The sequence below is a fragment of the Narcine bancroftii genome, chromosome 5, assembly GCF_036971445.1.
Source record: "Narcine bancroftii isolate sNarBan1 chromosome 5, sNarBan1.hap1, whole genome shotgun sequence".
In the NCBI taxonomy this organism is placed as follows: domain Eukaryota; kingdom Metazoa; phylum Chordata; class Chondrichthyes; order Torpediniformes; family Narcinidae; genus Narcine; species Narcine bancroftii.
In genome coordinates, this window is record NC_091473.1 from 127549131 (window position 1) to 127576394 (window position 27264).

Below are 27264 nucleotides of genomic sequence, written 5' to 3' on the forward strand. Positions count from 1 at the left end.
TAAGTATGTGGGAGGAGATTAGTAAAATTGTTAGATTTTCAGGTGGATTGCCTAGACATAATCCTTTGTTTCAGAATAAAGGTCTACCTTTTACAATTGACAATAACATCCTTAAAATTTGGAATCAAAGGAATTAGAATGATAAATGACTGTTTTGAGGCAAGTCATTTTTTAACATTTGACAGGATGAAGAAAAAATATCAAATCCCTAATAATACTCTTTTTTGCTATTATCAACTTAAATTAGGAGATATTTGTATTTACCTAAAGAATCGACATTTGAAGTATTGATCCGAGATGGAGGAAAGAAAAGGTTTATTTTGGAAATGTATACATTTTTGCAAAAAAATGCCTAAGATTGAATTGCCTAAATCGAGACTTAAATGGGAGAACAATTTTGGAGTTCAATTTGAAATGGATTTTTGGAGTAAGATTAATAGAGATACTATGACAAAGTTAGTCAATGTTAGGTATAGATTGGTAACTTATAATTTTATACACCAATTATATTTAACTCCAGAGCGTCTGAAAAGATATAAACTGAGTGCTTCCAATTTGTGCTTTCGATGTAATGAGCAAAACGGTACATTTTTGCATTCAGTTTGGTCTTGTGAGAAAGTTAAGGGTTGTTGGGCTAGATTAGGAGACTGTTTTCAAGAAAGCTTGAAAATAAAATTTTCTCAAGATCCAAATATCTTTTTAATTGGGGATGTTAGTGAAATGGCTTTGATTAATAAATTAGATAAATTTCAAATGGTGTTCTTGCGATTAGCTTTAGCAGTAGCAAGGAAATGCATAGCTGTTTCATGGAAAGATCAAATAGAGCTTAATTTACAAAGATGGCATTCAGAAATAATGTTCTGTATACCAATGGAGAAGTTAACATAATTTAAGGGATAAATATTATGTATTTAAAAAGATTTGGAGCCCATATTTGAATTTTTTCAATCTGAAAATTTGAGGCTGGTCATGAATGCGGCTGGATCTCTGACTCGTATAGTAAATGAATGATCTGAGTTATTCTCCTTATCTATTTATTTCTTAGTCTCTTTTGCTATTTAGTGGGATAGGTGGGTTAGAATTTGGTTAAGGGGAGGGGTGTAAGGTTTGGGGGGGGTGGGGTTTATGTGTCATCTTTCACAGATGAGTACCAAGAAATTGATAAAGAAAAGCAAAAGAGTACTGGTAAGAAACTAGTAAAAAAATGTGACTCTAAGATCTTCAATGGATCTTCAAAAAGGAAAAGACAGATGTGGATCACTAAACAGTTACAGGGCATAAATAAATGAAGGGGAAAATCAAACAATTTTGTGTCTGTCTTCACAGATACAAAACACCACCTACAATCCCAGATCATTAAGAGTTTAGCAGGGTTGAGGAGCTGAAGAAAATAAGTAATGCTGAACAAAAAAAGCTCCAAAAGTTGCTGAAACTAAGAGCTGGTGACATACTCTTTCCAAAAGGTCCCTTACAAAAATAAATAATTTTTCACCTAAAATGAGTTCTGAAATTGTCATTTCTCTCATTGGTTTGTCTATGTAATGATGTATAAAAATTTTAATGTATTCCATAAATGAGTTCTCGCCATTATTACATTTGATCTCCCATCTATAAACATATCAAAGTTCTGTGATTACTGTACTACTGTTAGATGTTCCTCCAGTGTCCTATTAAATGCCATGCTATTATTGCAACAATTTGACTGCCCATAAAAACTTCTTTACTGTTTTTTTTTAAATTGATTCCAATGATCTGCTGAGCCAAGTTTGTTTCTCTCCTTTATACTAATCTCATCCTTATTAATTGCAATATCTCATCTTCTTTTCTTTTTTGGGTGTCATTCCAAAATATATTTGAATATTCAGTTCACATATTGTAATGGCAATTAACAAGATATTTTCATGTTGATATCAGACATATGCTGCTAGTCATGTAAAAAGATACAATATTTTTCAAAATAAGACTTGTGAAGGCATTAGGAAACATACGGGCTCCCCCATAACCTTTGAAGTGGAGCCTCAGATACCAGAATTTTTCAGCTAGGTTCTTCTTTGTGCTTTTCTTTTCCCAATGTTTACTCTCACAGTATTAGCTTCTACACATCCCTTACCATTTCCCTGACAGGCATTCCACATCACATCACCTCTGACCAAAAGCCAGATTGTATACAAATCATCCTCCGATCAATCCTTCCCTTATAATCCTCCCCCTTTCTTCCAATACTCTCTGTGGTGATGTGTATATACAGCTGTGTATGAGTGGCTGGCCCACCCACTGATGACTCGCTCCCTGGTAACTCCTCTCCTTGTGACCTGTCCATAAAGGTCGACATCCCTCCCCTATCCGTTCATTCGAGCACATGGAATTGGGCCAGCTACAATCCAAAGTGTATTAAAGCCTATCGTTCTCACTCTGTCGTTGGAGTCATTAATAGTGCAGATCATTCTCCATCTCCTTGAGAATGTGAGTTTGATGTTGACTGAAACTAACTGCATTCCATTCTCGTTTTTAATTCAGCAAGGCTAAGCCTGATTATAAACACTTTATTTTACAAAAACAGTGAAAGACTATTAACCATTGGTTAAGGGAGTGAATTTTGATTAACAAATCACAAAAGAATTCTAAGAAGCATACGTATATGGAGAACTCTGTTCAAATGTTCTGGAAAACAGGAAATATACCTGTACCCTATATAAATATTCAGCCTGTGAGCCATGAGGCAGACTGCCTTAGGGTGAAGTAAAAACAAAATGCTGGAGAAACTCAGCAGTGTCCTTTAGATAAAAATACATAACCAACGTTTTGGGCTTGAGCCCTTCATCAAGGTATAGAAAAATGTCAGCATCCATCCCAATAAAAGGGTAAAGTGGGGGGGGGAAGAGAGGCGTGATCGCAAAGGCAAGAGGTAATAGGTGGAGATGGTATGAAGGGGGCAGCAGCAAGCTGGGAGGGATGGCTAAGTGAATAGAGATGGAAAAGAGTTGAGAGCTGATAGGGGAAAGGGAAGGGAGGGGGAAAAGGAGAGCAGGTTAGTAGAAACTGGAAAAGTTGATGTTAATACCATCCGGCTGGAGAGTGCCCAGACAGAAAATCAGGTGTTGTTCCTCCAATTTACAGGAGGTCTTGGTGAGATAATACACAAGGACATGGACAGACTTATGAGTATGGGAGTGCAATGCGTAACTGAAATGGTTGGGTTCTGGGAGGTCTCTGTCACTGTGCAGACAGAACAAAGATGCTCAGCGAAACAATCTCCCAGTCTGTGCCTAGCCTCCATTGCAGAGAAGGCCACAAAGGGAGAACTGGATGCAGTAAATCAATCCTACAGATATACGTGAAGTATTGCTTCACTTGAAAGGACTGTTTGGGGCCCTGGACTGTGGTGAGGGAAGAGGGGTGGGTGCAAATGTGGCACTTACTGCGGTCACAGGGGAAGGTGCCGGGTGGTGATTGGTGGCGAGGGATGAGTGCACGAGGAAGTCACGGAGGGGAGAAGAGGGGAAGATGTGTCTGGTAGTTGGATCCTGATGCAAGTGCCGGAAATTCCAGATGTGGAGTCTGGTAGGGTGGTAGGTGAAGACAAGGAGAATCCTATTTGTTGCATCTGGGGGCAGGGGGAGCTAGGACAGATGAGTGGGAAATGGAGGAGATGCAAGTGAATGCTGAGTCAATGGTGGTGGAGAAAAAGCCATATTTGTGGAAGAAGGCAGACATTTCAGAAGATCTAGACTTGAAGACCTCTTCTTGGGAACAGATGCAGTAGAGACAGAGAAATTAAGAGATGGAAATAGAATCTTTGCAGGGGATAGGGTATGAGGAAGTGGAATTGAGGTAGTTGTGAGAGTTATTGGGTTTGTAATACATGTCGATGTAAAGGTTGTCTCCTGAGATGGAGACAAGGGTCCAGAAAGGGGAGAGTGTTGCAGGAGAGGGACCAGGTGAGTTTGAGATTGGGGTGGAAGCTGCCTTGAAGTAAATGAAGTTGAAGAGTTATCATGGGTGCATGAGGCAGCCCTGATGTAATGATCAATATAATGGAGGAAGAGTTGAGGGGCATTGCCTATGTAGGCTTGCAACGTGGTTTGCTCCACAAAGCCCAAATCAAAGAAGTAGCCATGAGAACCTAAGTGAGATGAATTCAAGGAGAAGTTGTTTAGAGTGAGAACAGGTTTTGCCAGGAGGAGAGTGGTAGTAGAGGGTGACTGGTTGGGTCTCTGGTCCTGAATTAAGCAAAATGCTTTCAGACCATCTGTATGAGGGATGGATGTATAATGGGATTGGACATCAATTGTGAAGATGAGGAGGTGCCGTTCAGGGAATTTTAAGACATTGAAGAGATGGAGGGTATTGCGGATGTAGATGGGGAGGGATTGGACCAGGGGCAAGAGCAAATAGAAACAATGGGTCAACTTGGATGATCAGGTTTATGTGTCATGAGTAAAAAGTAGAAACAGGCAGAGCAGGAATGGGAGACAATGAGGTTGGAGGCCATTGGAGAGAGGTGACCAGAGGTGATGAGGTTGGAGATAGTGTTGGAGATGATGGTTTGATGAGCTGTGGTGTGGTCCTGTGGAAGGGCTAAGTGGGAGAAAATGTCTGAGAGCTGTTATCTGGCCTCAGAAAAGTAAAGGCCAGTGCACCAGACCACAACAGAACCACCTTTGTCTGCAGGTTTGATGATGAGGTTGAGATTGTTGTGGAGAGATTGGAGAGTAGAATAGAATGTTCAGAGGAAGTAAGATTAGAATAAGAGAGGGGACCAGTTAAGTTAGGACAGTGGGTGTCTCAGCGGCAATTGGAAATAAAAAGATCCAGAGTGGGCAGCTGGCTAGGAAGAGTGGTCCAAGAGGAGGAAGAAAGTTTAAAGCGGAAGAGGTCTTAGGTGGGACTGTGGAGAGTCACAGTCAAGGAAGTATGCTAGGAGACAGAGGCAACGGAAGAAGAGTTTGGCATCATGGTGTGCTTGGAACTCATTAAGGTATGCGTGGCAGGGGACGAAGGTAAGGCCTCTACTGAGGACCGAGTGCTCCATCTGAGAGAGGGGATGACAAAGACCAAGCAGGGATCAGAATGGGAAATCAGTGTGGTGGAGGATTTTGGGAGGAGGTGGAGGATTAGGGAGGTCAGAGGCTACAGAAGGAAGATAGGGGAGGTCAGAGGGGGAGGTGGAGGGTTGACAAAGGTCAGAAAGTGGAGGGGGAGAGTTGGGGAGGTCAGAGGGGGTGGTGGGGGAATGGGGAGGTAACGAGAGAAAGGGTGGATGATAAGGTCTGAAGACTAGGGGGTTGGGAAGAAGAGGAGAGCTGTGAGAGGAATGGGGAAGGGTAAGGAGTAATGGGGGGGAAATGAGCAATTGGGATCCAGCAGCAAGATCGGGTCCACAGAAGGAGTGTATGTCGGGAGCCACAGGGTGGAAGTGTGTGTGTGAAGCTATGGCCTGAGGTGGCTGGAGCCCAGGTGAGAGTCAACGGCTGAAGCATTGGGACCTCTTGCAGGTAGGCAGCCAGGGTCAATGCTGGTGTAGGTGGTCGAAGTATCAGGAGCTCTGTTGGGTAAGTGTCTGGAGCCAGGTTTCCAGTTTGTGGCCGTGTCGTCGGGTGCTCCAGTAAATAGGTGATCTGGGCCAGGGTTTGAGCAACACTTCAGTTGTGTATCACAGAATTGATTTACTACATTTGGTACTCCCTTTGTGAGCTTCTCTACATCGGAGAGACTGGGTGCAGACTGGAGGTTTGCTTCACTAATCACCTTTGGTCTGTCCGCACCAGTAACAGAGACCTCCCAGTGGCCAACAATTTCATTTCTGCGTCACAAACTTCCATACACATATGCCTGTCCATGGCCTCATGGAACATCCGTACATCCAAGAACATCCGTACTTTGGAGGAACAACACCTGATTTTCTGTCTGTGCACTCTCAAGCCGGATGGCATTAACATCAACTTTTCCAGTTTCTGCTAACCTGCTCTCCTTTCCCTTCCCCTGTCAGATCTCCACCTAGCCATCTCTCCTTCCTTCTTGCTGCTGTGCCCCCCTCCCTTCTCCACCTATTACCTCCTACTTTTGTGTCCACACCTGCCCAATTACCCTTTTATTCAGACACCGGCCAATATATTTCCATTCCTTGATAAAGGGCTTAAGTCTGAAATCTTGGTTATGTATTTTTATCTTTGCTATATAAAGGACACTGTTTGACCTGCTGTGTTACTCCAACATTGTGTTTTTACTTCAATCACCGTGTCTGCAGACTTTCGTACTTTACTTCCCTTGGGATATGACAAGCTACTTGTGGCAGTACTTCTTGTTGTGATGGAGTTCTCATGCTTTGCTAAGTGAATTTTAAAATGTTTGTAGCTGTATTCGTGTTTGTTTATCAAGCAATCTCAGGTCCACTTTAACATCCTTGTCTTCCCTCTGAGCTTCTTGCCTCACCCATCCCACCACCACAATCTTTTTCCAAACTGTTGCCCAATTAAGTTACTCAGCAAGCTTCACTCTTTAATGGCAGATGAAACATGCACTGAGTAATCCTTGCCTTTCTACTATGCTTAGTATGCAAGATCATTAGAAATGCTGAAAGAAGAAACCAGAGAGCTGAACAGCTTGTAAACTGTTCAAATGAAAAATATTAAATGATCTTAATTTAATTAATTAAATGGACAAGTACATTTTCTCACATAGGATTGGCATGAATAATTTATCAATTTTCAATCTGTTTATTCTCTAAATATTTATATTTAAAACTAAACTCCTTACTTGGTCTCATAGTTCCACAAGCGTATGGAACGATCTATAGAACTGGTGACAATGAAGGGTTTTCGAATGCAGACATCCAAACCCGTGATTACGTTGGAATGGAAAGATTGTGAGAGAATTTCAAACTGTGCCACTTCTCCCTGTTAAAAGTGCCACAAAATAGATTTTTTAATGTTCTGTTAAATAGAATACATCGCTCCAGTTTCCATAAGAACACAATGTGAAAAATGCATTGTAGAGCGCGTTGAAAGAACCAAAGACTTGGAGGAGTCACGTGATGGAGTAGTGGCCGGACGGTGAACTCCAGCCCTCTCCAGAAAAGTCGGGAAAAACAAGAGAAAATACAAAGGCACAGAAATAAAAGTTAAAGAAAAGTGAGTATAAAGGTGGAAAGAAGATGGCGACAAAAAAAGAAAAATCAAAATCAACGGTAAGAAGAGAGGAAGAGAAGACAACGGAGGAAGAAAGAGAAGGCCTTACCTGTCCGAAGAGGCCCGATGTGGAGAGAGAAGCCCGCTTCCTCAGGTCGGTAGAAATAGGACTACAAAAATGGCTCGCAGAGCCGAGTAAAAGTGCGCAACCGCGCATGCGCGATGCGCGACTCCCCGCGCATGCGCGATGCGCATGAAAAAAAACACACCGACGGGAGGGGGGACCAGCTGGGGAGTCGATCTCCCCAGCTGGCAACGACAGTTGCAGAACACCTGCAGCAAGAAGAGACCACAGAAGACAATGAAAACAAGAAAGAAGAGAAGAAAAGGGCAACAAAGAAACAACAGATGGCCAACCCAGAGGAAGAAGAAGAGGAAGAGTACAGTGAATTAGAAGAAGGGAAAGGCAAGGTAAAGGATATACTTTCTCTTGTTAGAGGATACATGGAGTCATTTAAAGAATGGCAAACACAGGAATTTAATGATTTAAGAAGAAGAATAAACAACACAGAAGAGAAAGTGAATAAAATAGAAATGGGAAAGAAAATGGACAAGATGGAAGAGCGGGCAGTAGCAGCAGAAATGGAGGTAGAAGACTTAAAAAAGAAATTGGAGGAATCTAATAAAAAAACTAAAGAGACACAAGAACTACTAGCTCAAAAAATAGATATAATGGAAAATTATAACAGAAGAAATAACATAAAGATAGTGGGCCTTAAGGAAGATGAAGAAGGCAAGAATATGAGGGAGTTTATAAAAGAGTGGATCCCTAAGACCCTAGGATGTCCAGAACTACAGCAAGAAATGGAAATAGAAAGGGCACATAGAGCATTGGCCTCTAAACCACAACCACAACAAAAACCAAGATCTATTTTAGTAAAATTCCTAAGATATACTACAAGAGAAAAGGTACTGGAGAAGACAATGGAAAAAGTAAGAGAGGGCAACAAACCACTGGAGTATAAAGGGCAAAAAATCTTCATTTATCCAGATATAAGTTTCGAACTCCTAAAGAAGAGAAAAGAGTTCAATACAGCAAAGGCGATTTTATGGAAGAAAGGGTATAAATTTATACTAAAGCATCCAGCGGTATTGAAAATATTTATTCCAGGACAACAAAACAGACTATTCTCGGATCCAGAAGAAGCACGAAAATTTGCAGAACAATTACAAAAATAGACTGAGGGAGGAAGACGGGTAATGAGAGTAAAAATGATCACGATTGATATGTATGTGGGTAAAGACAAAAATAGACTGAGGGATGAAGACGGGTAATGAGAGTAAAAATGATCACGATTGATATGTATGCGGGTAAAGAGGTATAAGAGTGAATAGAGACAATGTGCATACGTGAATGTATCTGTACTTAGAGGAAAATATAGATAGTATAGACAAGAATTAATAAGGGAAGGTAATGGAATAGAGAGAATAAGGAGGGAATTAAAAGAGTGACCTTTGTGACATATGAAAAGTGAATTCTTTTCTGGGGGGGGCTGGGTGGGGGGAAATAGCGGTCACTGCAAAATCAGTTGACGCTTGCGAGTGGATTCGCAAATCCAAATGGAGAGGGGAGATGTGGTTGTCCGACAAGGGATAAAGGACAACTCAGGAGGGGAAGGGGAGATTGGGGATAAAGAAGATAGAAATAGGAGAATAAGGAAAATGTTGGATGTTGTAGGAATGTTGTCTTATAAAGAGTTGAAAATAAGAAAACAGAAATGGAAAAGGAGGAAAGGTAATGATGGAAAAATGGAACATTAAATACAATAGCGAAAACCTACCGGGGACAAACATTACCTAAGTTGATGGAAGGAGAAGGAAAGAAAAGAATGGACTCAGTAGAATTTCTGGTGTATTTTTGTTGAATGACAACATTGTCTGACTGGCTTAATGCAACCTAGATTGTATACCTAAAATGGATGAGTGGGGGGGTGGCTTGGGAGGAGGGAGGGGGGGGGGAGAAAAAGTCACTGTATATGTGTGAAAAAGAAAAAGTGTATATCATGGCTAATGTGATTTATGGTGTGAAAAATAAAAAAATAAAAAAAAAAGAAAGAACCAAAGACTTGTTGATCAAAACCAAGGCTTTTATTAACTAAAAGAATGGAGCATATCACAAGTAGGTCGACCAGTCCAGAATGACCTGGTCTGGCAATCCTTTAAGACCTGCCAGTACTTTTCTCAGCCAATCACAATCATCCTACACTACAATCTGTACATATACACATTGGTGATAGAATCTGTACTATCACATACATTAAATTCCTATATTTGAATTCTGACCCATTTTAAAACTGTAGGCATCTTGTTTATTAAATGGTTATATGGTTATGTTTAGACTTAATTTTATGCTGCACATTTCTGATTACTGAGTGTTCACTTTAGGCTAATCTTGTCATTCTTGAACAGCTTACCTTACTCATTTCTGCAGAAGATAATGTGATGCTATACAGTTGATTCTTATTGGTGCTGGCAATTAGAGTCTCTTCAGAGGGGCTAAGACACAGAGTTAAAATTTCCTGCTGTTCTGCTTGGGTTGGATCTGTGCTGAATGGGTCCTGTGGAATCTGAAAGAAATAAAAGTTGTAGAGTCAGCGATTCAATATCATTGTTGAAGAGTGGAGGGTGGTTCACTTTAAATAATTAAACATTTACAAATATCTAATCAGACATCAGTAAACACCAAAGGAAAATGTCATCATTCCTCTCTCTTAAATAGGGATGCAACAAAAATTGTTTCTTGGGAAGATGTGAGACTGAATTGGGCTATTGTACTGCACAAGTATGCCAATCAGATTTGTGGCAAGGATGAGGATTGTCCACTTAACCCAGGGGTTTTCAAACTTTTTCTTTCCACTCACAAATCCCCATGCCATAGGTGCTCTGTAATTAGCAAGGGATGCTTAAGGTGGTGTGTAGGTGTAAAGAAAAAGTTTGAAAACTACTGTTTTCATCGTACCTAATTGATTTGTTATGTGAACAGTTTCATAACTCCAAAGGAAATGGGCCAATGACAATTTTTATCAAGTAAAATACTTCAGTAACATTTGGGTCTAGAACAGTGGTTCTCAACCTTCCCATTCCACCTTAAGCAATCCCATACCAATCACAGAGCACTTATGGGCATAAGGAATACATAAAGTGGAATGTGAGCTTTAAAACCTATGGCATAGGGATTACTTAAGGTGATATACGAGTGAAAAGAAAAGGTTTGAACACCACTGACTTAACCATTGCTGTAAAAAATTTTGGAATGGTGGTCCCTTTCTGAGTCAGTGTTTCCATATTTAACTATTCAAAAAAACTTGCGCTCCAATATCATAATAAAAAGCCACTTTTAGAGTTCCACAAATGAGTACAAAGAATTCCACAGATGAGTACCTTAGATTGCCAAGGTATACAGAATTAAGGTTTATTATGCTGTGACTACTGACAAGATTTATATTCAACTTCTGACAACTTTTAGTAATACTATTTTTAAAAAAAACATAGAAACTGGAGTGGTCAAAACTTCTCTCTCTCTCTCTCTCTCTCTATATATATATATAAATAAATAAAATTAAAAATATATATGTGTGTGTGTATGTGTGTGTATGTATGTGTGTGTGTGTATGTATGTGTGTGTGTATTCGACACCGTGAGCAGGAAAGGGCTTTGGCAAATACTAGAGCGCATCGGATGTCCCCCAAAGTTCCTCAACATGATTATCCAACTGCACGAAAACCAACAAGGTCGGGTCAGATACAGCAATGAGCTCTCTGAACCCTTCTCCATTAACAATGGCGTGAAGCAAGGCTGTGTTCTCGCACCAACCCTCTTTTCAATCTTCTTCAGCATGATGCTGAACCAAGCCATGAAAGACCCCAACAATGAAGACGCTGTTTACATCCGGTACCGCACGGATGGCAGTCTCTTCAATCTGAGGCGCCTGCAAGCTCACACCAAGACACAAGAGAAACTTGTCCGTGAACTACTCTTTGCAGATGATGCCGCTTTAGTTGCCCATTCAGAGCCAGCTCTTCAGCGCTTGACGTCCTGCTTTGCGGAAACTGCCAAAATGTTTGGCCTGGAAGTCAGCCTGAAGAAAACTGAGGTCCTCCATCAGCCAGCTCCCCACCATGACTACCAGCCCCCCCACATCTCCATCGGGCACACAAAACTCAAAACGGTCAACCAGTTTACCTATCTCGGCTGCACCATTTCATCAGATGCAAGGATCGACAATGAGATAGACAACAGACTCGCCAAGGCAAATAGCGCCTTTGGAAGACTACACAAAAGAGTCTGGAAAAACAACCAACTGAAAAACCTCACAAAGATAAGCGTATACAGAGCCGTTGTCATACCCACACTCCTGTTCGGCTCCGAATCATGGGTCCTCTACCGGCACCACCTACGGCTCCTAGAACGCTTCCACCAGCGTTGTCTCCGCTCCATCCTCAACATCCATTGGAGCGCTCACACCCCTAACGTCGAGGTACTCGAGATGGCAGAGGTCGACAGCATCGAGTCCACGCTGCTGAAGATCCAGCTGCGCTGGATGGGTCACGTCTCCAGAATGGAGGACCATCGCCTTCCCAAGATCGTATTATATGGCGAGCTCTCCACTGGCCACCGTGACAGAGGTGCACCAAAGAAAAGGTACAAGGACTGCCTAAAGAAATCTCTTGGTGCCTGCCACATTGACCACCGCCAGTGGGCTGATAACGCCTCAAACCGTGCATCTTGGCGCCTCACAGTTTGGCGGGCAGCAGCCTCCTTTGAAGAAGACCGCAGAGCCCACCTCACTGACAAAAGGCAAAGGAGGAAAAACCCAACACCCAACCCCAACCAACCAATTTTCCCTTGCAACCGCTGCAATCGTGTCTGCCTGTCCCGCATCGGACTGGTCAGCCACAAACGAGCCTGCAGCTGACGTGGACTTTTTACCCCCTCCATAAATCTTCGTCCGCGAAGCCAAGCCAAAGAAAGATATATATATATATATATACACACATTTATATATACAAATCACATACAACATGATTTTGGTCATATTTTTCACACATTTCCTTCTGAACTATTGCTTAGGATCTGGACTGAACATTTCTAAGTATGATTCACCTTCAGATACCTATCATTTTCACAGCATGTTTAACTTTATCAACAGAGGAATGCAAAGTTTTATGCAGCTATCAAATATTCCAATATTTAATGTGTGAAAGGATTAATGCCAAGCCTTTTCAAGGAAATACTCATGGATTCTAGAGACGATGCTCTTGGAAAGAAATGGCGATGGACATCCTCATATTCTTTGTCATCTTCTATAATTGGTCTGGTTGGCTGTATAATACACTCTGCATATTCATTCACATCAGTTTTCTCATGAAACAAAAATCCCAGTTGTGGCTCTCATTTGAGGCAATGTGGATGTGTGAAGATCTCACTAGTGGCATCCCCAACACCAAATTCCACATACCTCCACTGCATCACCCATTTAGAAAATGCTATGCTGTAAAGATGGGCATAATACTGCTCCCATCTCTCTCTCTCTCTCTCTCTCTCTCTCTCTCTCTCTCTCTCATTTCCTTCTTTTGGCCTCTTTTCAAATATCGACTGCTGCTCCTCACCTCCCTCATCCCATGAAGGTCCTCCTGCTCCATTTCCTCATCACCCTCAAGAAAGAGGTAAGCAGAAAGAAGTCACAGCAAGTGTCATTGCTCTTTTGAGCCAAAGCAGAAACAGTTTTAGGTTGATGAGCAAGATAGATGGTAATGAGGAAATAAGCATTTGTCAAAATGCAAGGGGTCACAGCGAATATAAAGAAGCTTGTTAGTGAGCATGTGTGACTGATGACTTATTTAATGATAATAAGTTTATTATCATCTACATGGTACATATGCACCAAAATTCATCAATATTTAAATAACCAAACAAGTCCCTTACCCCACAGGTTTTATAGTGATGTGAGACGAGTTGGGTGGGATGGTGGTGGAACAACAGCAGCAATCAAGGATCTACACCACCCAAGACATGAATATTTATTTTTTCTGTATTGCACAGTTTGCTTCTATTTCTCTCTTATGTATACATATCATTTTGTTGAGACCAGTTTACAGGTACCAATAAGGAGAAATACTGCCTGGCCCACAGGAAAAATAATCTCAGGGTTAACTCTAACCCTGATCCTGTTATGTATTGTAAAATCTTAAATCTGAAATTTGAACTGTGGATTTGAAGATCTCTTCCAGAGTATTTTTGGAAAAGTAGAAGAATGCAGCCTTTATTGTGAGCTTTTGGAAACTTGTTAAGAGTGGAATTGCAGGGTGAGGTAGAAAAATCTGTAGGAAACAGTTGATTGGGCATCGAGGGGAAAACAAATGAAAGGCAATGGAGGTCAAGTAACCCAAAGATCACTATAAAAGTGAGGACTGTGGAGCAGAGCAGTCATTGTCAGAGTGGAGAGGCTTTTGGTCCAAGGGGCTTTGGTAAATTGTGCTGAGGTGGTGGTGCAGGAGTTGATGTCAGAAAGGGCCAACCTATTTGAAGAACAGAAAGGATTCAGCAGGTAGGCCCAGGTAAAGACAGATTTTAGATATCATTTATCCCCCCTCAAGTCAAACAGTGGGGATGGCAGCCAATACATATTTCTCTTGTAGAATGTGGGTTGTCAGGGAAACAAGCGAGAAGTGAATCAGCTGCAGGTCCTGGCAAGCCGAGTTAAGGCACTGGAGCTGGAGTTGGATGAACTCCAGATCATTCAGGGGGCACAGGAGGCGATAGGAGTTTCAGGGACACTATTACACCTAGGAGGCAGGAAGAGGGTAGATAGGTGACATTCAAGAGAGAGAAAGGGAATAGGTAGGCAGGGCAGGGCACCCCTGTGGCCATTGCCCTCAATAACAAATACACAATTTTGGATCCTGTTTGGAGGGGGGGGGGGGGGGGTGAGCTACCAGGGACAAGACGTGGCAATCAGGTCTCTAGCATCTGGTCCTCTGGCAAAGAAGGGAGGGGAGGAGAAGAAGTGATAGGGGATTCCTTTGTTAGGGGGACAGATAAGAGGTTCTGTGGAAGAGATTGAATATGCCAGATGGTACGTTGCCTCCCTTGTTCCAGGGTCTGAGATATCTCAGATGGAGTTCATGACATTCTCAGAAGTGAGGATGAGCAGCCAGATGTCATGGTCCATATAGGAACCAATGGCATGGCTAGAAAGGGTGAGGAGGTCCTAAAAGGAGAGTTCAGGGAGTTAGCTGCTAGGTTGAAGGATGGGACCTCCAGGGTTGTGATCAGGATTGCTACCTGTGCCACATGCTAATGAGGTTAGAAACATGAGGCTAATGCAGCTTAACATGTGGATAAAGACATGGTGCAGGAGGGAGGGCTTCAGGTTTGTGCATCATTGGTCTCTTTTCCAGGGAAGGTGGGATGTGTTCCAACAAGACAGTTTGCATCTGAACTGGAGAGGGATTAATATACTTGCAGGAAGGTTTGCGAGTGCTGCTCCGGTTGCTTTAAACTAGATTTGCTTGGGGATGGGAACCAGACTGCCAGAGCAGATAGAGGAGTGGAAGAGGGAAAAGATGATGTAAAAATTGCATGTACCATTAGAAGTTATGTGCTGGAAATCTCAGGTGCATCTATTTCAATGCAAGGAGTATTGTAGGAAAGGCAAAATAGCTTAGGGTGTGGATTGGCACGTGGAATTATGATATTGTGGCTAATAGTGAAATTTGGTTGCGGGAAGAGCAGGACAGGCAGCTCAATATTCTTGTCTTCCATTGCTTTAGATTGTTACCTTTGTTGGGAGCGGAGCCGGCTGCCGCTGATGACGTGATGCGATGGCAGGGCTAATAGTGCGCAGGTGCAGGTGTGTTAAGCATCAGTATATGGGTGATGGATCTCAGATGCAGGAGGAGAAGAGTGAGAGCATCAGGACCACCCGTGAGGCAATGAGCCAATGAGAAGGTCAGAGGAGTTTAGCTGAGTGATGTTGGGGAGTTGAAGAATGTAACGTTGTGTCCAGTGAATAACAAAAGAGACTCAACGATTGAATGTATTCTTTAATTTGTTTGTAAGTGGTGATAAATCAGTGCTATTACAAGATGTGATAGAATTGGAGGGATGAAAGGGGAAGGAATGGCATTGCTCGACAGGGAAAATATCACAGCTGCACTCAGGCAGGACAGACCAGAGGACTCATCTATTGAGGCTATATGGGTGGAGCTGAAAAACAGGAAAGGTGTGACCACACTCAAGGAGTTGTATTTATAGACTGCCCAATAGTCGATAAGAATTGGAGGAGCAAATCTGTAGAGAGGTAGTAGACAGATGCAGAAAAAAAAGTTGTGATGGTAGGAGATTTTAATTTTCCACATGTTGACTGGAATTCTCATACTGTAAAAGGGCTGGATGGCTTGGAGTTTGTCAAATGTGTTCAGGAAAGTTTTCTAAATCAATATATAGAGGTACCAACTTGAGTGAGTACAATATTGGATCTCCTATGAGGGAATGAGACAGGACAGGTAACAGAGGTACGTTTAGAAGAATATTTTGGGTCCAGTGATCATAATTCCACTAGTTTAAAGTTAATTATGGAGAAGGATTGATCTGGACCTTGGGTGGAGGAAATGAGACAGGATCTACAATGAGTGGATTAGGATAAGTTGTTTTTGGACAAGGATGTATGAGATCAGTGGAAGACTTTCAGAGTTTATATGTTCCTGTCAGAAAAAAGAGTGGTCGACTTTGTATGGAGCCAAAAGAGATGGGAGAGATCTTTTTTCTTTTCCCCCCATCAGTATTCACACAGGAAACAGGTACAGAGTCATGGGAAGTAAGGAAAAGAAGCAGTGAGGTCATGTAATCTATACAGATTAAAGAGGAAGTGCTTGCTGTCTTAAAGCAAATAAGGGTGGACAAATCCCCGGGGCCCAACAAGATATTTCTTCGAACCTTGAGGGAGGCTGGTGTAGAAATTGCAGAGTCTCTGGCAGAAATATTTAAAATATCCTTAGCCATGGGTGTGGTGCCAAAGAATTGAAGGGTAGTTCACATTGCTCCAAAACTAACCCTGGAAATTATAGGCCAGTGAGCTAGACATAAATTATTAAAGGTGTTCTAAGAGAACAGACATCTAACTATTTAGATAGCCAGAAAATAGTCAATATGGTTTCATGTGTTGTAGGTCATTTTTAACCAATCTTATAGTTTATCAAGGTTACCAGGAAAGCTGATGAAGGAAAAGCTGTGGATGTTATCTACATGTACTTTAGTAAGAGGCCCCACATGGGAGGTTAGTCCAGCAGAGTTCAGACACTACGTATTTATGGTGAAGTAGTGAATTGGATTTGACAACAGCTGAACGGGGGAAGCCAGAGAGTAGTGGTAGATGATTGGTTTTCAGATTGGAGGCCTGTGACTAGAGGTGTGCCTCAGGGATTGGAACTGGGACCATTATTGTTTGTCATCTATATCAGTGATTTGGATGATAATGTGGTAAATTGGATCATCAAGTTTGCAGATGATACTAAGATTGGAGGTGTTTAAATTTAAACCTATTCATATAGCATGGTGGCAGGCCATTTCGGCCCATGAGTCTATTCCGCCCAATTTAAACCCAATTAACTTAGAGTCCTGGGTCGTTTCAGATGATTGGAGGAAACCGGAGAAGACTTGGGGAGAATGTACCAACACCTTACAGACAGTGCAGGATTTGAACTCTGGTCCTGATCGCTAGCACTGTAAAGGCATTGTGCTAATCACTACACAAACCATGCCACCCTGCTGTGGACAATGAAGAAGGTTTTCAAAGCTTGAAAAGAGATCTGGAGCAGCTAGAAAAGTGGGTTGAAAAATGGCAGATGGAATTTAATGCTGAAAAGTGTGAGGTGTTGTATTAGATGGACAAGCCAAAAAGGACGTATATGATAAATGGTAGGGCACTGAGGAGTGTGGTAGAACAGAGGAATCTGGGAATACAGATACATAATTCCCTTAAAGTGACATCATAGGGGAATAGAGTTGTAAAGGAGCTTTTGGCATAAATCAAAGTATTGAGTATAGGAGTTGGGATGCTATGGTATAAGACATTGGTGCAGCCAAATTTGGAGTATTGTGTGCAGCTTAGTCACCTAACTATAGGAAAGATATCAATAAGACAGAAAAAGTGCAGAGAAGATTTACTAGGATGCTGCCTGGTCTTCAGGAACTGAGTGGCAGGGAAAGATTAAATAGGCTAGGACTTTATTCCCTGGAGCATAGAAGAATGAGGGGAGATTTGATAGAAGTATTTAAAATTATGAGGGGGATAGACAGAGTAAATGTAGATAGGCTTTTTCCAGGGTAGGTGAGATACAAACCAGGGGACATGGGTTAAGATTGAAAGGTTTAGGGGGAACTTCTTCACACAGAATGATCTAACAGTTGAGGTGGTAATTGTGGGCTCATTTTTAATATTTAAGAAGAATGTGGACAAATACATGAATAGAGGAGGTATGGAGGGCTATGGACTATGTGCAAGTTAGAGGGACAAGGCAAAAAAAAATGGTTGGGCACAGACTAGAAGGGCCGAAGGGGAATTTTCTACGGTTCTAAGAAGAGGTGTGTCTGGTCCAGGTGGAGCTACTTAGTGTGAAACTAATAGTTAAATGCTTTTTTTGAGCAGTGTTGAAATAGATTGGGAGATTAAAAGGTTGGAGGTGTTAAAGATAGTGTTGGATGCTATTGTAGGTTACTAAAGGATATAGGTAGGATGCAGAGTTGGGTGATAAAGTGGGAGATGGAGTTCAAACTGGATAAGTGTGAGGTGCTGCATTTTGGCTGGTGAAACTTGGTTAATAGTAGGATGCTTCACAGTGTGGATGAACTGAGGCACCTTGGGGTCCAAATCCATAAATCCCTCAAGGTCGATGCACAGGTTGATAGGATAGTTAAGGTGGCCTATGGGATGCTGGACTTTATTAATCAGGGGATTGCATTCAGTTGTTATCAGGTAATGTTACAACTCCATAAATCTCTGGTAACACTGCATTTAAAATAGTGTTCAGTTCTAGTCACATCATAACAAGAAAGATGTGGAGAGGGTGCAAAGGACATTTACCAGGATGTTGCCTGAATGAGAAAATATGCTTTATGAAGCAAGGTTAGCAAAGCTAAGGTTTTTCTCCTTGGAATGAAGAAAGATGAGAGATGATTTAATAGAGGACCACAGATTCTGAGAGGCTTAGATAAGGTAGACATTCAGCACCTTTTTCCCAAGGGAGGGATAGCAAACACTAGAGGACATCTGTACAAAGTGAAGGGAGAGAAGTTTAGGGGAGACATCAGGGGTAAGTTTTTTTTTAATACAGAGTTGTGGGTGCATGAAATGCATTGCCAGGGTGGTAGTTGAGGCTGAAAAAAATAGGGGAATTTAAGAGATTCTTAGACAGGCACATAGATGAAAGAAAAAATAGAGGGTTAGGAGGTAGGGGATTGGGGTTAGTATATTTTCATAGGAAAGTATGAGATGGTACAACATCACGGCCTGCGCTGTGCTACAATGTTTGGTCTTCGTTCTATTGCATTGACAGCTATAATGAGATTTTGACATTTCTTCTGGTGTTAATCCATTGTTTAGGATTCCCAAGCCAGGAGGTGTGTCTTCTGGTAGGTTTTCTTCTGCCAGGCTTCTCATAAAATGGCTTTGGCAGGTAGTCTGCATCCATGGTATAGAGCACCTCTTTCCTGGCCTCTATCACTTTCAAGACCACTTCATGGTCCCTTTGCATAAATCTGGAACCCCTAATCCCTCAGTGAAAGCCACTATGTCCTCCCTATATGATCACAACATGCTACTTTTGTCTGTGTCTGACAAAGAATGTGTCTTTGACATCTGAGACTTGTGCAGGATTGCAGAGTAAGAAATTTCTGCAGTTGCATTACATTGGGTGAAGCAGCCTCATAAAATATGCAAGTCCTGTTTTAATACATGATTCACTGTGAAAGTTATATTAACAGCATGCCAATGGAAAATTTGTCCTATCTTGACATTTTTCTTGCAGATCCCCTAATTTAACACAGAGTGCATTTAGCACACATCTCAAATTTAATATTTCAATCCACAGATGTGAGAGTCAGACGGGTTGAACCATGAGGAGGATATTGCTGGTGATTCTTTAAGGGCAAAAATCTTTTTTTTTTAAAAAACCAGAAAATGCTGGAGACTCTCAGCAGGTCAGGCCACAGATGTGGAAAGAAAAACAGTTCGTATTTCAGATTCAAGATCCTTTATCAGAATCAGGAAAAAAAAGACAGGAAAGGGGTTTTTGACCTGAAACATTAACTCTTTCTCAGCTGCCTGACCTAACCATATAACCATTTACAGAGCAGAAACAGGCCATGTTGGCCTTTCGACTCCACACCGGTTCACTGATTTTGTGCCCCCTCTTCAGGCATTGGTCCCAGTAGATCTTCATCAAAATTCAATTATCATGTTATAAAGTGCAATATTACACAAAATTCACTTCATTCAGACATAAAACAGAAATACATTAGCAGAAAGTTAAATGAAGTGCTTCTTTCAGTCAAAAGAGAATTCCCTGAGACCCTGAAGCCCCTAAGCCTACAAGCAGCCAGCCTGGTGAGCTTTTCCATTATTTTCTGTCTTTATTCCGATTTCCAGTATTTTTCATTAACCACTGGTCACAACTGAGTACAATGTAATCCATTCAAGTTTTTCTTTTGTTTTAACAACTATTAAGCCTGAATACATGATTTAAATAGCCGTAGAACTATTATTATGTACAAATCTTACCTCTCTGGACCTGACTAACATAAACAGTACTAACTCACTCAAAATATCTACAGCAATGGCATTAAATGTTGCTGCATTTACTTGTAACATGTATTATTTATCTTGGAACAGAACATTTAGTGTGGAACTCACCTTAATCATTCTGGTTTTCTTGAAAGTATCCTTCTCCTCTCCTTTTTCAAACATGTACACCATAGCAGGTCCAGCAGAGCATATGAACCCTTTAGAATATATTGTCATTGCTGTTATCTTGGGTAGAGGAGGAGGCATCTGGGTTAAGGAGTCTGATTGTCTGGAGGGCAGGCAGAACAGTGATACCATTAATTCCACAATAATAATTCCAAAAACAATCAATGGAAAACCTAAACACAACAGAAAAGATGGTATTAAAAATATCTTGTTTAACACGAATTGTTTAAAATTCTTAATACTTGTCAATGATCCATGACACGCATGTCAATTTTAAAAGCTCTGCAGGTCCTCTGTTAATTTTAATTACAAGCTTATCTATTACATCACAATTACATTGAACTAATTGCTATTTTTAATTATACAGTGTACCTTCAGTTATTGTGAGTGCTAAATACAATTTCACAATAATTAATGCTCTGTGTATAAATATTGGATTTGTCAATGTTCAAAAGAAAAGAGTAACGTCTTCAATCCAAATGATGACTATTGAAAACAGTGCCTGAAGTTGAGCAAAATATTTCCATCCACAATTATTAGCTTTATTTATCTACCTAATTACTAATCTGGTGTTCAGTGATAAGATTCAATGACAATCAGCAGAATTTCTATCATTAGTGGAATGTAAATAACAGCACACAGTGCATTCACACATTTGATCTTAAATAAAGCTTTATTTGATGCATAGATAATGTTAACATTGTTAAATCCTTCAATTTAAACTACAGAGCACTGGTTCTATAAAATGAAAAATGCATTTTTTTGCCATTTTTATTGACTTTTTTAAGGTGTTAATATGTTTAACAATATTTCTTATAAAATAGCTTTCATTTAATTGCATGCCTTAAATGTTAGAATGGAAAATTTCTAGGGATTTCTAAATATTTGGAGGAATTAGTAATAGAAAATATTATTGAGAAAATAACGAGCATTTTCGGGGACCATTCGTTCCAACTATACCTGTGTTCCAGTACTATTTTGTACTCCCAGCGTAATTCTGCCAATTCAAACAGATAGAGTTTTCCTGTATCAGTACCAACAATGACGCGGTCTTCAGACATCCAAGCATGTGTGAGAAAGTTCTGCAACTCTAACTTTTGGAAATTTGTTTGTTTGAGATTTCCATCAGCAAATCGCAACAGTTTTAAAACACCAGCCCCAACTACACAGATCTGTGCATTATCTTGAGGATTAAAACTGACCTAAATCCAAAATGGAAAATCACTAATCAGTGTTTACAATATACAGCATAGTGCTGGAATCATAATTTCTCATAAAATATTTACAGGCAGCATGTTGCTTTAATGTTGATACAGAAGGAGAAAGAACATGGCAATAGATACAATTCGAGGTTTCACCACAGCTATGCCTTTTTGATTGTTTTTGAAATACCTTCCAGACTTGAAGAATATTTGCTAATAAAGGACACAGATTTGGAAAAAGTAGAAAGATATATCATTGATACTCCACAGGATAAAGCAATGCACGCTCACAATACGAGTAAAACCCAAAAGTCTGCAGGCAACATGAATGAAATAAAAACACAATGCTGGAAAATTTGACAGGACAAATAGTGTACTTTACATAGCAAAGATAAAAAATGTTATCTTACCTTGATGAAGGGCTCAAGCCCTAAATGTTGGTTATGTATCGTGGTGAACTGCTGTACACTCACTAATCTGGCCCCACTTTGTCCTGTGGCTCCTCCCTCTTAAACTTGTTATAAAGGCTCCAACACCAAAACCCCTCGCCAGAAAACCTGGGTCACAGCACAGGATGGCCTTCAAATTTATTGTAAATAAAAGCCTGTAGTTCTGCAACTCTAGTCTTTTGAGTTATGGATAGTGCATCATGTATCTTTATCTTTGGTATATAAAGTGCATCAGATCTGAGCCAGGCAAGAGTAAAAAGTAACTTAGAACCTTGACTGCAGTCATACCTATGAGTTGGTTACAACAGGTCAACTGGATCATCCAGAAGCACATTGATAGTGAAAACTGTCTATATAAGAATATTGAACACAATCACTAGTGTTGGAATCTAGGGGTTAAAACATTATGAAAGAAATGATTAATTAATAAGTTTATATTTACTGCATGGTTCAGGGAAAAAGAGGAATGTGATTAAGTGGAGCAAAGTTGGCTGAGCAAAATTGTCTGCTCCCAAATACAGGGAGAGGAAATGCATAAAACGGTTTAGGAGGAATGCTCAAACTGAGGAGGTGTTAAAGAGAACAGCAGAAATTGGCCAGACAGGGACAGAATAGAATGGTGATTAGAAATATCTGGGGATGAATTAATTTCTGATCAACACAACAGGATAGTCTGGCCTGGAGGATTAAGATGGGAGTGCTACACCCCAGATATCTGCAAAACAGGAGATGACTGGTGATAACCCTTATGCAAAAAGATCTAGCAAAGGAAGACAACTTTTGTTCTGTATGATAATGAAATCTAGCAAAGGAAGCCAACTTTTGTTCTGTATGATAAAGTTGATCTATATAAACTGAGCCAACTGGACAATAGGGGTCAGTCTTGGGGAGTAGCTCACTGTGCAGGTGACCTATGAACTAACGATTGAACCAGAGCTCTGTTAAGTTTTATTCTTGTGCTGTGTAATAAATTGACTGTTGAACCGAATACCTTCTCCTATCACTTCATTCAAAGAACACGCTGGACTCAGACCACACATAGACTAAATTAAGAGTAAGGTAAAGCCAGAGTCCGACAATTGTGATAGTTATTTGTTTCTATAGTGTGTAATAAGTATTTGATTAAGGATCGTGTACCATAGTAGTGTATAATAAGTATCTGTGTAAGGTGTATTGTGATAGTTATTTGTTTCTATAGTGTGTAATAAGTATTTGATTAAGGATCGTGTACCATAGTAGTGTATAATAAGTATCTGTATAAGGTGTATTGTGTTATAGTTATTTGCTTCTATAGTGTATAAGTATCTGTTTAAGAATCGTATAGTGTATCATAATAGTTTATAATAAGTATTTGTTTAAGGATTGTGTATAGTGTGCCGCTGGTGTTTATAATAATGTGGGAAGGGTTGAAGTAGATTGCAGGGTGTCAAAATCCTACCAGGGGAGAGACCCAGTGAAGTACGAAGTCTAAAGGGTTAAAAATCGGAACAGAGAAGGAAGGAGTAAATAGGGATGTAGGGCAAGAGTTCGGGGAAGACAGAGGAGTTCCCCCATCTGTAAACCGACAGTGGGAAAAAACAAGGAATCAATTACTGGGAGGATTACCGAAGGGAGAGGAGGTACAGGCTATGGCACGGTACGAACAGATATGGAAAGAGCTGCAGAATCAGGGGAAGGTACCACGAGGGTTTGAAAAAATCCGGCTGGTACTGTACTTAGGAGAAGCAGAGAGGGAAGCAGCCAAGGAGGTACAGGAACATGAGGCAAATGGACAAGGATCTATATGGAATAGAAGAAGGCTAAAACAACAGAAAGAAGTGAAGGAACAGAGAAGGGCAGATTTACACATTATGACATTGGCTTGCATGGCTGTGGAAGCGAACCTTCAACACGATATTAAAAATGGATCCCATATCACTAAGGAGAATACGGGGGAGGTTAAGCCGTCAGCCCCACTATATCCAAAGTTACCGGAGACATTGCCACCACCTTATCCTATTCCCCAAATGCCAGCGATGCAGATAAGTGAGGGAATAGTGAATGTCACTGAGTTAACAGGTCCAGAACTCCAGAGGGCGAAGGAGAGACTTAAGAGAGTTATGCAGGAAAGGGTGGAGGAAATGAAGGAGTTAACGAAGGAAATACAGAATGATGTATGTAAAGTAAGGGAAACTAGTATGCGACTGGAAAAAAATGAGAGAGAGCAAGAACAGACACTTGAGAATGCCTTCTCGGTAGGAATGTCAGAGGATCACTCCACCCCCACTCCTCACAATAGACAAAAGGAGTCAGAGGATGAGGAGATCTCGACCTTTTTGAATCAGTGTAAGGAGAGTTGGACGGATAAAGCAGGAGTACACCCAGCCACAGAACCCTTGCAGACTACACTATTTAAGTCTGCAGTAACGAGCGGGCTGCCAGCTGTAGTCAGGGAGGCGTTAGAGAATAACCCTGATATTCCTGGTTGCTCGACTGAGCAATGGGAAAAACATTTGGCCCATCACATGAAGCGTTATAGGGCTAAGCAAAAGGAGGACAAACAAATTATGGAGTTGGCACAAGTGCAACTCCTTAAGCTTCAATTGGAAGAGGCTAGGAAAAAGGCAAACGAGGCAAAAATGATTTCCTCAAAGGGTGCGAACCAGATGATTCAGCAGCCACCACAAGGGAATAATATGAGTTGGCACCCGGCCCCAAATTGGGCATCGGGTCCCACCTATGTGGGCAGAATGGGAGGTCCAATGGGGGGATTCCGAGTAAGAGGGAGAGGTCGGGGTGCTCCACAAATGCAGCCAGCTGTATATTTTGTATGCGGTCAGCCAGGACACTGGAAGAGAGACTGCCCCCTAGTTTGGGGTCCTCAGGACACTGGGTGAAGGGGATATGGACCACCACAAAATGAGCATTGGGTCCAGCCCCAGAGATCGTCAGTGCCACCCCCAGTACATCAGGCACCCTATGCAGCTCTAGCTCCGAAGAGACAATTCCCTTTGCTGACAGAGGAGGAGCAATGTTGCCCACAGTGACGGAGCCCGAGCACCCACGAGCAGGCTAGGTTGGCAGACCCTTTCCTGCAGATTAAAGTAATGGACATGGAAGTATCCTTTTTAGTGGATACGGGAGCCAGATTTTCAACACTCACTGGCGCTGAGTTTCAAGCTAAAACATCATCCTCTAGCGTCCAGCTAGGGGTTCTCGGGTACACCAGAAAATCTGCCGTTTTCTACACCACTAGTCACTTCTGTGGTGGGACAGACTTTTACACATCAATACATTTTGTCAGCCAGGTGCCCTACCAATCTTTTGGGCAGAGACCTGTTGGTCAGGTGCAGAGCATCGATCCTTTGTGGACCCAGCGGAATAGAGGTCACCTTTCCAAATGGATATTCTATGAACTGTTCAGTAACTACACTTCATTCCGGTTCTCAGATGTTGTTGGCGGCAGCTGGAGGATCCGCGTCTGAGGGACAATGGGCTGACATTTACTGGGGGCTGTTGGAACCAGAGGACCCACAGAAGGGAGGGCTGCTAAAGTTTTATAATCAATGGAAGCTGTGGATCCAGACGTTACACCCGTATACCCCTCCCTCGGACCCCCCCCATATGACCCTCTTTTACGATAGGGATGGGGATGAAATGTATCAGCATGCCTTTTCTGAAGAGGTTGAGGGCATGCTATGGGAAATTAATTCGGACTACATAGCGGTAGGAAAGGAGGGAGTGGCCGCTACGGTGGCACTGACATCTGAACAGCTGGAATGGTATGAGATGGCAGGTGAGGCCATTCCTCATGTCACCATTGCAATTGGCACTACTCACCAGGCAAAAGATTTGGGACCGATGTGTCGGAACTTGATGTCCCTTAGTGACTGGTCTGACACCCAAATACCGACAGTGCAGTTCTCCTCATCTGGTCAGGCATACAGAATTTTGTCTCTGACATATGATCAAGTCCTCCTTGAGCATAGACAGATTGAACGCTTTCATGGTAGAGAGAAGATGGATCACCCCGACTCGGCCCCTATGCTAGATTCTCTCCCTGAGAACCTGTGGTCAGTAGGATCAGCAGATGTGGGTTTTTGTCAGCAGGTTGATCCCATAACCTTCTAAGTGTCAGATTACACCCCAATTTGGCAGATGCAGTATCCCCACAAACCCGAGGCTGAGGTGGGTCTGGCAGATACCATTGATGGTCTTATGTATTCAGGGGTGTTGGAACATTCGTGTTCTAGTTGGAATATACCCATCTTACCTGTTCTGAAACAGGACACGGGCAAATATTGGATGGCCCATGACTTAAGGCGCATCAATGGTATTGTGCGAACACCCACAGTTTCAGTACCAAACCCATATACTGCCATGACTGCTTTAACCCCTAACCACAAGTGGTTCTCTTGCATAGATTTAGCGAATGCTTTCTCTTACTTGCCGCTGACAGAACCATTCGTTCACGTATAGAGGTAGAAAGTTGCGGTATACTAGGCTTCCGCAGGGCTTTATCTTATCTCCAGGGATTTTCAATCAGGTGTTGAAAGAACAGCTGGGGGGGGCTAGCACTACCAGGTGGGATAGTTCTGATCCAGTATGTAGATGACATCCTATTAGCAGCACCTGATCATACTTCCTGTTTGGAGGCCACCTGTCTCCTGCTAGTGCAGCGGTTCAAGGCAGGCTTTAAAGTCTCTCGCTCAAAGCTGCAATGCTGCAGACAGGTGGTCACCTTTTTAGGTAGAATGGTCTCAGCGAAAGGCACAGGGATTTCCCCTGCACATCGAGCAGCGATACTACATCATCCAAAACCAAAGACAGTAAAGGAGATGCTTTCGTTTTTGGGTTTGTCAGGTTATAGTAGGCAGTTTATCCCATCGTATGGTGAGTTGACACATCCACTGCGAACTTTGGTGAATGAGCAAGGGATGAGGAATCTGGAAGCTACACTTGATTGGACTGCACAGGCTGAGATGAGTTTTATTCTATTGAAGCAAGCTCTTACAACAGCTTGAGATTTGGCGATTCCAAATTATAAACTACCTTTCTTTTTGGATGTTTCTGAAAAAGCACACACAATTGATGGTGTTCTTTTTCAGAAAAAAGGGGGTGGAAGATGTGTGCTCATGTATGTGAGTATCACACTAGACCCGACGGAAGACAGACACCCACCATGTACGAGACATGCAGCAGGAGTAGCAAAGATTCTACAAAAGGTGGCACACATAGTAATGGGACATGGCCTGACGGTATTAACAACACATAGCATTGTAGCATTTGTGAGCTCGAAAGCATTTACAATGACTTCGCTAAGGCAGACGAGACTAGAAAAGATCCTGAATGCTCCAAATGTTACGTTTACCCATGAAGGCATTAACATGGCAGACAATATGGGAGAGGGAGAACCACACTGTTGTGAGAAGAGGGTAGTAAAGGATATTAAAATAAGACCTGACTTACAGGCTACACCC

The 27264-nt window shown here is 41.7% G+C and overlaps 1 protein-coding gene across 2 annotated transcripts in view; it reads right to left on the minus strand.

The window, feature by feature from the left end:
* The window catches only part of cfap57 (cilia and flagella associated protein 57), a 126566-nt gene that overhangs the window by 91747 nt on the left and 7555 nt on the right, over nucleotides 1-27264 (minus strand). For both annotated transcript variants that reach the window (XM_069939030.1, XM_069939029.1), the window contains exons 3-6: nucleotides 21115-21356; nucleotides 20098-20257; nucleotides 9602-9754; nucleotides 6757-6896 (exon numbers count right to left, since the gene is read on the minus strand). In XM_069939030.1, coding sequence (XP_069795131.1) covers nucleotides 6757-6896; nucleotides 9602-9754; nucleotides 20098-20257; nucleotides 21115-21356 — 695 coding nt within the window. The remainder of the gene's footprint in view (nucleotides 1-6756; nucleotides 6897-9601; nucleotides 9755-20097; nucleotides 20258-21114; nucleotides 21357-27264) is intronic.